The 12,573-nt window shown below is 39.6% G+C and overlaps 1 protein-coding gene across 1 annotated transcript in view; it reads left to right on the forward strand.

Annotated features, from left to right (window-relative positions):
* The window catches only part of LOC149149590 (uncharacterized), a 528,411-nt gene that overhangs the window by 328,003 nt on the left and 187,835 nt on the right, over positions 1 to 12,573 (forward strand). The window contains exons 13-14 of the mRNA XM_089442525.1: positions 5,290 to 5,387; positions 5,539 to 5,612. Coding sequence (XP_089298651.1) covers positions 5,290 to 5,387; positions 5,539 to 5,612 — 172 coding nt within the window. The remainder of the gene's footprint in view (positions 1 to 5,289; positions 5,388 to 5,538; positions 5,613 to 12,573) is intronic.

A 12,573-nucleotide genomic window follows, 5' to 3' on the forward strand; every position in this document is an offset into this window, starting at 1 on the left:
GAAAATCAAGGTCTTTGTCATTAATATCACCCTCTAAGAATTAATATCCAGAGGTATCTTTGTCATTATCTTTGGATCTGTATAGGGATCTTTGTCATTAATATCACCCTCTAAGCATTAACCTAAGATAGAAAAAACATAGCATGTCCAGTCAAGATTTTGTTTGAGTGATGGGTACATTTTTAGTAGGGTCATGATAGAGGAGTTCGACAACCAATGTCACTGACATCAAGGCACATAGAGGGATTGGTGCTCTTGATTAAATACGAGTTCCATACCTTAATACATGACAAAATCCAATGGAAACATTGTAACCCCCTAATCCTGAAATCCTGAAAAGACCCTTCTAGCTAATGAGAAGGCTATAAATAAAGATGATTTTGACATCTCAGAAACACACTTGAAATACATCATCCATAGTGATGTTCAGAGGTAAGAAGGGAAGTTCGAGGGTGCTAGAAGAGAAGGAGAGGGCAAGCGAAGTGAGAAGAAAATCTGGCTGAGCTATGTGTGTTTATTTCTACTCCAGATAAGTGAAATTTTATGTGGATGGATTGATTTAGGGTTTCCACAGGTTGGTGATGTTTGATCATCAGAGGCATATATTCTTGGTCACCGGCTTGATCTTGGTGATTCTAGTTTGTGTCTCGGTCTTGGAAGTCTTTTTTGTAATTTCTATAAGAAGAGAAGTTTTTGGGTTTTCCCCTGTTGAGGGGTTTTGCCTTGGCTTTGAGCCTATTTCTTGTGTCTCCTTGTTTGCATTGTGATCTTCTTATTGGCACTTGTCTTGATGATGAATTGAATGCTATAGTAATGTTGAAGCAATAATATAATCACAAAAATGTGTCATTGAAATAGAGAAATCAAATTTAAATAAACCCTAATCAGATTGCCCTAGATTTCTCAACAGGTTGGCCCTTAGGGCTCTGTCAATCTCCCTTTGTGGACCCCAATTTTGGGTTTGGGGAACAGAAGTGGTCTCATGGGTCTCCAAGTGGTCAAAATGCCTTTCTCTGCTCCAACGTTGAGGGCTCTCAAGGTGGTGCTAGCCCTCCTATGCCTCAAGGTGCAAGACCATCCTCCTTTGGACATTGGATTCAGTTGCCAACCCGCATGAAGTGCTAAGTTGATTGGGCACATGCCTGGTCTAGGTGCATCATCCCATAAAAGTCATCAATGTAGGGCAAAGTGTTGGAACATTGTGGGTGTTGAAGTTTCCCATGGCTATGTGTGATGCTCTACTACTGCTCAGAGACCCATGGCTCTCAACTAGTGTTGCATAGAGTGGGGACGTTTTTTGGAATCGAAGCGTCATTTTCCAAAAACCTTTGGAAACAAAATTAGTTTTAGAAGATATGAAAACATGCATATTTGTACATAAATCAAGATAGATATGGCATCCATTGTACATCAATGGTTAATTATTCTAGCATCAACCATCTAGAGACTAGATTCCTCTCCTCTTATCAAGCCTTTTCCTCTGCTTTGATTATCTCGGGATATTAGTCAACATTGCCCAATTTTGATTAAATAGCCTAATCCATGTGTTATAATATGGTTGAGAAAACTTAACATGCTTGATCTATGATTTTGACTTGAGTGAAGGGTATATTTTTGCTAAGGCCTTGACAAACGAGTTCAATAATCAATACCACCAACATTGGGGTACATATAGGGCTTGGCGCTCTTGATTAAATGCCAATCAGATACCCTCATACATGATATAATCTAATGTAATGCCACAATCCAATTAGTCCCGAAACACTGAAAACTGTTAAGTCTGCGGGATTTTGAATAGGATATGAAATTTTATTTTCTCCATATGAAGTCTGATGAGGTTGGAACCACTCTTAAATATCTTGAGTCATTTCATGGTAATGTTAAAAATTTAAGTAAAAGGATTGACATTTTCCTTTATCTTTCATTTTCATCCTTTTACTTTTAGAATTTAGCATTTCCATTAGGGAGCATCCAGGAATCGTCTAGGGAGCATCAAGGGGCACCTTTGGAGTATTCGAGAAGCATAGTTCCTCACATAATAGTTCAAAAATTTCAAAAGAAAAAAAAAGTGTCCGATGAAATTGTGTGAACGGTTTTTTGGAATCTTTGCAAAACTGCAGTTTGAACTTGCGGAACCGTGTTGAAACCGCAGTTCAAGCCTATAGAATCGCGGTTCGGAACTGTCATGGTTCCAAAAGCCCAGGAACCACAAAATTTTGGCGATGGCAGATTTGTCCGAGACGTGAATCTGCCTCCAGATCCGGGGGACAGGTGATGGTTCCTACAACACTATTCTCAACGCCTCACTTGTGGGTGCCAATATGCTCCTCTGAAGCATTTGAGCCCCAATTAAGTTTCCCAAGCCATGATGAAACCACTTGACAATTACACACAATATCTAGTGCTAACATCTACATCATCAGGTACATTTAGTCATTTTTGCATCTAAGTGAACCAAGCTTGCAAGTAATGGGAAATTTGGCACTTCAAATAAGGCTTCCCTTCAAAAGTCAAGGCTTTGAACTTGTTATAGTGTTACCTTCCTAGGTAGGAGTGGCTAATAGACAACCCTATTAGGTGTTTCTAGGACATAAGGGGAAATGACATGTCCTTGGTCTACCCTTCGATTGATAGCTTTCATGTGAATAATGATGAAATGAAGGGGAGAAGACTTCATGGCCAACTATCATGGTCAAAGGGACCAGCTATGATGGGGCTTCTCATCCTGAATGTGTAGGTGTGGGGAGGGAGCAATCATGGAAGCATGAGTTTCCAACTTGGCATTTCTTTTTCCGCCCCTCTTGTGCGGCTTTTACTTTTTCTTGATTTTTCTTTGTATTACTATTCATAGCCCAAGGGTTAGAGCTTGATTTGTATGATCCAACTCATTTCCCACTAGGGTCTGGGACATGCAAGGGTTCCTTCTCATAATATGAAGAACGACATGTGCTCAAGAATCGGGTGATGGCTATAATGAGTGAGGTAGAGCTCATGCTAGGCTTTTGGCCACGTGCTAATGTGTATGTCCCATCCATCTTTTGCATTTTGATCTTCTTTTGTTTTAACTTGTGGCTAGTATATGCATTTTCTAGTTCTTTTAGTTGCATCAGCCTCCTAGGGCCAAGTTTTGGGCCGTACCCAGGTATCAGGTTGTATGGTGCCAAATCCCTGAGAATCAATGGTCAGTTGAACCCGAAGGAGGGAGGTGGACAATAGGGTTTGAAATGTAAGATGGAAAGCGATAAATATGGAATAGGGAGAGATGGGACTATGCTATCTCAATCATGGTTTCCCAAGTAGTGCCCCACCTATACCCATTGGGCCATTAGGGGAGGTCCCACTGGACTAGGATGAAAGATAAACCCCAATTTAAGGCGAGGGAAAAAGATCATTGTCAAAACCCCTATTCCTTCCAGGTTACCCCATAATCGATGTCAAATGCCCAAAATACAAACAAGCATAAGCACCTGATTGCAAAATCAATAAAGTACCTTTTGATCATAAGTCCACCTTCCAGCATGCGTTCATTCCAAATGGGAAATGAAACATATGACTGATGCAAGTGGCGGAGAAATGAATGGCACATCATCATCAGTTCCTAGTGTCTGTTAGGGGGCTGCTGGTTGCTGGCTGGAAGAATGGTAGGAGAAAATCTCCCCTATGGGGCCACCCACTTTTGGTGGGTAACAAGGCTGTCTACATTCGATGAGTTGTTTGCTCCCTTGTGAAGTGAAGGGTTATGTTATCCTTCACAACATCCAATATGATCCTCTAGCCTTCACATCCTTAAGATTGTGTTCAACTACTTGTGTAGGATCCAAAGGAACTTGGATCTCTTTATCACCAAATTTCTATAGGGTATTGCCTATCAAAGCTGGTGTGATCCTCTCCCATGAATTGAATTTTGTAGCCCCTTCCAACCTGTCTTCAAATCTCAGACTTGATGTTGCCATCTTTACCAAATTGATTCCAGCTACAAAACTTTTGGTCAAAAATATGTTGTAAAATAATGTTGCTATTTGAAACCCTTGTCCACTAATCTTTTCCTCACAGAGCTTGCTCTAGCTCTGATACCATGTTAAGTTTTAAGTGCCAATTGTAGATTTACTATCTCATGCAGTTATTTTATCCTTGGAAATTTTCTCTACGCAATAATTTAATTTCCGTTGTAAATTAATTTTGAAAACTACAAACAGTAAATACCTTGGCACCTTTAAATTAGCAATTTCCAATAGAATTTAAAACAAAAAATTACTCAGAAAAAATCAGACATGACAGCAATAGAAATTTACCCTCCAACTTCTCATCATTTAATATCTCAGAGAAATCATGGGCTCCTTATACAGAGAAAATGGTTCTAAAAAATTACAAAGAAATTACAAGAAAACCTGAGATAAATTCATCCACCAAAATCAGCAACCCACTCAACCTCCTCAAGCCTTTGCACATCCACTCGTGTGGCCTGGAAAGTACCTACCACGTCACATGTAGGCTCGGCCTGCTCAGAAAACCCTCTCGTCTCACATGCACAGCCTCATTGTTGCAAACAAATGAATGGTTGTCTGACACGTGCAGGTCCCTGCTAATTTCTTCAACTACAGAAAATTCTCTTGCTGTCTTTTTCCTTCTTCTTCAACCCCTATGAATCTCTTACAAAAATCTGCAATATTACTCTTGCGAATTACTCAAAAAACCTCTTCTTGGATTTCTCTATCACTTATGTTTTGTTTTCATCCTCTCCTTTAGGCTGCTTTTATAATTCTCCATAGTCCAAATCCCTAATCTCAAATGTGATTGTGTGCTAGCATTAAATCCTAGCTTTCTTTAATCAACTATGGGAAAAACATTAGCCCAAAGTCTACATTAATCAAATAATTAATCACTGTATCTTTCCTAAGTTTAAACTTAGGAAGGAGACAATATTAGTTGCTCCTCTCGAACAACCACCTAAAGAGGACTGCATGCAAGACACCAGCTTATGCAGAAGACCTTCCAAAGCTACAATAATCACATTGACTCATATGATCTCAGTAACTAGAGATATAATAAGGGGAAGAAAAATGATAAGCTGCATAACTAGTCATGCTCAGGGTTTAACCTAATAAGCATCACGATTTTATCCAAAAAAATGCAATAATTCCACATTATGACTTCATAATAATTGTTTTCTTTGGTGATGTTTATCTTGTTGGGAAAAGTATTTTGAAAATACAATTGGAACCTAGGTGACAGCTTTTGAGTAATATTTCTCATTATATGTATTCTAACCAATATGCTTTTCCATTATAGGAAGCAATCCCTGTGATCATGTTGCTGCTGGTGGTGATTTTGCCGTCCCTATTACTTCTAAGTTATGTTCTCAGTTTCATATTCGGTAGTGCTCAGGGGTATGTAATTTTCTGGTAAACATCTCATTTGAATTTTAGTAGAGTTCTTGTAATATATCATCCAAATTGTAGTTGAATTTCTATCCCAAAAGTACCTATATAATTTAAATTGCGTTCTGCCTCTCTCATTCGTGTTTTCAAAGTGCTACAGGGCTATTTCTATTTTAACCTTACTTTTCATTCCGATGGCAATGGTACCATATTTCATCATTTTTATAGTTCCAGGTACTTCTCTGTCCCTTTTTTTTTCATTTATGCATAGAAAGAATTTATAAGATTAAAAATTTGGGTCAAATATATTGACTTTAGATGTTTTGATATACTTTTCAGGCATCTTATGGCTAGGATTCAATATCAAGTAGATAGAATTATTGAATTCATAATATCATAATTAATATATAATGCAATGTTGCAAGCATCGGCAATGGGATAAAATCAGCCAGGGTCTGGAAAAGAAAAAATAAATTCATAAAAATCAAGAAAATATCGGTAAAATTTGGCAAACATTGGAGAAATTAAGATACCACCAAAACCATTGGTAAAAATAGGCAAACATCTGCTAGGCCAAATAAACAACTTAGCATGGGGTAAAATACTAGACCTCAGTGTGTCTGAAATTTCCAGACAAGATGGTAAGCAATACAGTTTGTTGACAGTGTGCAGCTCCCCGTCTGGATCTCCCATTGTCCTAGTATGTGTAAAGCAGAAAATGGAATAACCTAGTCAAAAGTTAATTGGCTTTGTTGTCATTTTCTCTTTTTTCCCCGTCACAATTTTCTTTCCCGAGGCAGTTCCTGGTCGTACCCAACAATAAGATAAATATTTTGAAAGGGAATGATAAACAGAGGAAATGATAAATTTAAAGTATATTTATCTTTTCTATTCCTTCTTTCAACATATTGTTTTTGTCTGCTCATTATTATGGTCCCTATATTCAACATATAATAGCATCAAGCTTTGTTCCCTTTGCTCCCCTTCATTTTTTCCCCATTTTAACTCTCACAAAGAATTGGTAGTTCATAGCAACATAAGAAATTTTAATAGAAATTATATGGCAAAATAATACATGGTGTATTAAAATTAAAACAATACCTTCAGTGTGATAATCTCGTCCTTGAAATATTTCAAATCTTCCTTGCTACTAGTGGTGACAATCACATTTAAATTGTTTATGCATTTATGCAAACAAGTATGACCTTGGTTTTGGACAAGAGTAAAGACATATCACAACAATTATTATTTGTGTCAATGTGTAGCTTGAGAAGGAAAAAGAGGAACTTTTCATCACTTACGCATACGCTGCTTGTAAATACTCTTTTACATTGTGAAGAAAATCTTAAGGTCATATTTGACAACAATTGGAAGTTAGGAACTATTTTCAATAATGGTGACAATGAAACTAAAGTTCAAATCATTACATCTGAGGCTGAATCAAGTAGAACTATTTACGTTGATGAAGTTACAACCCTTGCCTATCTATTGCATGACAAATCTCATAACATAGAGACAGCTTCCCTTAAAGATCTTCTATTTAAACTCAATCTCAGGATGGATATCTATGTCACATCATTTCTACTATGTCATTGACTTGTGATATCTCAGATCCATGTCATATGTATGACATTTTCTTACTCAAGGAATCCATTTTCTAGTCTTCATGGGAAACACAAGCCTTTGTGTGTGCCAAAAGAGGAATACAATCCATGGTTGATTCACAACTAGGTTGCATGATATGGGGAAATGGGTATGAGTATGATGGAAATGTGGCCCCTCAAAAATTTGGAAATGGAGAAATGTGATATTACAATTGTAATTTATAAATAGCACATTATATTGAAATTTTGAAAGAAAGCATTATGAATAATTGAGCAAGAAAATTTAAATGACAAGCATAAATAGCGAGCAATGCTCCACCATCGTATATATTGGGATCCTCATCATTAATAATGCCCTCTAGTTTCGGCTGCCTCATCTAGTTGTTGCCTCTGCTTTGATCATCCAAGGACATTACTCATCAGTATCCAATTTTGATGAAACTGGCTAATTTAAGCCTTAAAATATGGTAGAAAAGACTTAACGTGCCTAGTGAATGATTTTATTGTTGATTTGGGGTAGCATCGAATGTGCTGTAGTCACAAAAATTGGTGGAGAGGCTAAAGCACATGAGATCTCCAATACCCAGAAATGGTTTGGGCAGAATCTAACCAGTTTGGGAGATATTAAAATAATTAATATTTTTAATGGAGTCCGTAAGTAGAAAACTGAGTTAGAATGGTCCAAAAGTCATCGATTAAACCAAATCTAATCTTAGCCATTGATTAGGGACTTAATCTCAGCCGTTGAATTGTCAACGAGAAAAGTATAAGAGGAGGCTTGAGGGTCACTTGGAGAAAACACCGAGTTGATCAAGAATTCGATTTTGTGGGGCAGGGCTTGCTGAGGAAATCGAAGGAGTGATTAGAGTTGCAGCTGAGGGGCAGTGAATGCAGTAGTAGAGAGGCAGAGATAGTACCGGGAGCATCAATGCAAAAGTCGGGAGAGGGTTGACGCGGAGCCATCTAGAGGTCACGCAGAAGCAGTCAGAGGCCACGTAGAGGCAACCAAGAGCTATGCAGAGCCTGAGGAGGGACAATGTGGGACATGCAGAGGTTCCAAAGGCTGACGTTGGGCCATAGAGGCTGACGCAGACCCTAGAGGCTGACGCTGGGAGATTTCGTGGGGAAGATTGGGGCTGATATCTGTCTCTGACTGAGAGGTACTACTGTCAAGGGAATTCTCTGTTGGGTGAGCCATTTCTAGCACCCAGATTGTATTCTAAAACTACATAGTAATAAAACCTTCAGATAGCTGCACCGGTTTTCCCACATTGGGGTTTTTCAGGGACATTAGTCCAAAAATAGTGGTGTCACTTGTGTGCTTGTTTTTTTCCTTCAGTTGATGACCTGTATGTGTTGAGACTGTACTTGTATTTATTTTCAGTATTTACATGGTAAATAACTTGTTAATTAACAGAACAAGTACGAAGAAATAAATTAGAAAGTACAGGAAGGATTTCTAACAGTTAGACTTAGAAATTCCAGCATGGTATCAGAGCGTGGTTGCAGATCATAGGATAATTGAGGGTGTCAGCTGAGTAGAGCAGCAACAACAAAAATAGTTGTCCCGAGTGACAAAAGTTGTTCCTAGCAGAAAAGCAGCAAGGAAGGGGTGATGCAGTGCCTGCGTCATCAGTTTGAGTCGGGAAGAGGATCAGCGCAATGGCAGAGAGGAGTAGACTCGACCTTCACAGTGGCAGGTCATCTTTCTCAGTGAGGAAGGATTGACGCCCGTGGCCAGGAGGTGTGGATTTTGCTGGTGCCAGGATTTCGCAGAGCCTAGAGGCTCTAACCTTCAGTTTTCTGGGGCATAGGAGGCTGTGGGTAAGTTGCGGAGTGAAGCTGGTGGGGTACTGTGGTTAGAACAGTACCTAACAGGGCAAGACCAAGGAGGAGGAAGTTGTTGCTGAGGATTTTTAGCCAAGAATCCGGATCAGTGGTGCAGCTGGACTAACAATTAGAGTAGGGGCATCTCGTCATTGGTAGAGGGGTTTCCAGGAGGGAAATCGAGGCTCAAAGGGAGTCACACCAAGAACTTCCAAGAGGGAAGTAGAGAGAATCGGAAGAGCCGAAAGAGGAGAAGCGAAATGGCAGTGAATGGGGTAAGAGATCAGGATAGACTGGACAAAGCCTCAAACTTCGTAGTCTGGAAGGCCAGGATCTTGTCCGTTCTAGACAGGAATCGTCTCAAGCACTTCACCTTGAACACGATAGTGATCCCAATTGACTCAGATGAGAACAAAAAATACCAGGAGGCAATGGCGAGGGTCAAGAGCATCATCCTTGACGGCGTCAAGGACCATGTAGAACCACATATTACCGAAAAAGACACGGCAAATGTGATGTGGGAGGCCCTGACGAAATTGTATCAACATACTTCCGTGCAAAGGAAGATGCTACTAGAAAATTAGTTGTGGTCATACCAATTGCAAAAGGGAGAACAAATTGACACCTTCCTCAGTCGATTGAAGGACATCCGGGATCAGTTAACTTCAATAGGGGCCACGCCAGATGAGGAGATGATGGTGAGGACCACATTGAATGCAGTCTCAGAGGATTAGGAAGTATTTGTCTAGAGCATACTGGGCAGGTCGACCCTTCCAGATTAGGAGGAACTATGGGCAACTCTTCGTCAAGAAGAGATCAGAAGGCTAACCAAGGCAGGAAGTAGCGACAGGGGGGTTAGAATCAAGAAGGAGGAAGAGGAGGATGTTGCGCTAGCATCTGCGGGAAAGCAGGAGAAACAAAAGAAGAAGGACCTCTCCAAGGTCAAATGCTTCCACTGTGGGGAAATGGGTCACTATGCGAGCCAGTGACCGAGGAAGAAAAGCAAGGGAGAGACCTCTGAGACCAAGGCTGCACCAACAAGGGCGAAGAAAGAAGTGAATACAGATGATGATTGTGCCATGAGTGCTCATGCGCCACTTGAGAGGAAGTGGGGAGATATCGAGCTGTAGTCAGACGGACTACAGGCAATGAGGAGCAGGATCCTTAAGGTACCCAACCTCTTGGATTATACCCTGCTACAAGAGCCCTGAAGAGGAGTAGCAGGACTGGTGGATGTCGGTAAAGACGAATGCGGATGGAGTGACAGAGGGAGCTACAGTGCGGGAGTCCTAGGACAGCGTAAGGCAACAATGCGAGATGCACAGAGTTGTTGCTGCAACGCATAGGTCAGAGAGGGATCACTTGTTAGTGACAGAGGGAGCTTCAGCATTGGGAGTGTTTTTGGCCTAACAAAGATGTTAGAGTTGGGAGATCAGCTACTTACTTCTCATTAACTGAGTTGCAATGCAACAGTTAGCAGTGGCAGTGCTATGGGCAGTGTTGTCGCACAGATTGTCTAGGCAGTGCAACAACGCTCAAACCAGGGGCTGTCACCCTGATCCCCGATCTCTCCATTTAAGCCATCTCCCTGAAGCAGGCTAAGGGGGGTAGACTCTATGGGAAAAAGGAAGACCAACTGGGAACTAGCCAGTTTGGGAGACACAGCAAGGCAATCAAATACTCGATTAAGGCTCAAGATTTATAATTTGATCAAAAATGATTAATACCGGTGCCTTATGGAGTCAATGTAAACCAAGTGATTAATTCGCTGTTGCTTGGAAAATAGAAATATCCTTCGACAATTGCTTGAAAATATTTACTGAAATGTCTAGCATATGATGAGCATTAAAACAATCAAGCAATAATTAATTTCACCAGATGCAAGATATTCAAAAGATGCACAAAGCTTTAGCAATTAAACTTCAAAAGATCAAATGCTTTAAATAACCATAAAATTTAAATGCTAACCAGTTACCACTTTCATATAGCTAATCTTTAGATAAAATTTAAGCGCATTTAACTATATAAAAATGACACATTAATCCCATATTAAAAATTTTAGCCTTAGCGGAAAAGATACACCAAAATTGTAAATGTGACAAATCCTTGAGTGAATATGCCAAGACTAAATGTGACAAAATATTTCAATTTTTTTTTTTTAATAAAATAAAAACTAAATTCAAAACCTAAAAAAACTTTTTATGATTTTAAGATTTTTTTTATATTTTTTAATTTTTTATTATTTTTTATGCTATAAAGTTCTAAATTTAAAATATAACAAAACTAAAATTAAAATCTAATCTAAACTAAAGTCTAATCAAAAACCTAAAATGAACTTTTTTATGCCTTTTTTTTATATTTTTATATTTTTATATTTTTTGATTTTTTTGTTTGAGTTATTTTTAAATAAAACTAAACTAAACTAAAAAAAATGTCTAACTCTAAACTAAATGAAAATGAAATTTTAAAATAAACAATAAATATATACAAATAAAATTAAATCCAAAACAAAAAAATTATTTAAAAAAAATCTAATTCTAAAAACTAAAATTTAAGTCTAAAGAAATATATACAAAATAAAATCAAACACAAAGGAAATCTAAACCCTAAATGAACGCATAAAAGAAGTAAACTAAAGCATAAAAATAGTTCGAGCATATTGTTTTCACTTTTGTGCTTGTGCGCAGGTCTTTGACGGCGACGAGGGAACGAGGGATGTACGTGAGGATTTAGAGCGTTTGTTTTGCAGGTGGGGACTGCAGGTTTTAGCGTGGAATGGAAGATGCATGGAGCATTGTAGCAGCGGATGGGCAACGTGGAGCTGCATAGGGTGAAGGAGCGGCTGATTGAGGTTTGCGTGGTGGCTGGGGATGTCACGCAGGTATGGCAGTGATGAAGGGAGGATAGAGGAGGGTGCAGCGGACAAGAATGGAATACGCAGGCAGAGGGACATAGGTTGGTGAGAGAACTGGACAACGTGGAGGAGCAGATGGTGACTGCGTGGGAACGGATGAACGTTGATGGATGCTGCGGGTTCATGAGAGAACAGCGTATGGCAGCGTGGAGAGATTTGGAAAGGAGGCAATGTGAAGATCAATGGCAACAGCGCTGCGGGTTTGGGATAACAAGGAGAGGTGAGCTATGGGTGCCGCAGAGAAAGGAGAGGCTGCCAGAGGGTTAGTGTGATGGCTGCCACGGGATAGCAATAGGAAGCAAGGGAGAAGAGCACGTAGATGGCAGAGACTTGGGAGTTGAAGCTGAGGATGACTACATGAAGGAAAAAGGGCAGATGCATGGTAGCAGTAGGCAGATGACAAAATTCTCCAGAAAACTTAATAAAAATTTTAAATCTTGTGAACCCTTATAAAAATTTTCCGGATTTTCAAACCCTTGAACAACAGAAACGTACACCTGCAAAAAACTGGTTCTGAAGCAAATATTCCTGCTAGAGCTAATCCTGAGGCCAGATCTTACCCTCCAGGGCCTAGATCTGGTTTCAAGATTGAATCTCACCTTTAGATCTGCAACCTGCAATGACAAAAACAAACACCCAGAAACAAAATATGCAAGAGACAAAACTAACAACCCTAAAACCAGATAAATAATTACAATATTCACAGTTCAAAGGCTCAAAATAGCCAGATCAATGTTGCACGAAGCACCCCCCCTGGTTCCAAGCCCCAAAGCGCGTCCCATACGGAAGCACCTAGGAAGCTTGGCCGGAAGCGCGCTTCCGAAATTTGGAAGTGCCGCTTCTTGGAAAT

This window comes from Pinus tabuliformis, chromosome 9 (assembly GCF_031772625.1).
Source record: "Pinus tabuliformis cultivar Carrire ecotype Pingquan chromosome 9, CPIR1, whole genome shotgun sequence".
Classification (NCBI taxonomy): domain Eukaryota; kingdom Viridiplantae; phylum Streptophyta; class Pinopsida; order Pinales; family Pinaceae; genus Pinus; species Pinus tabuliformis.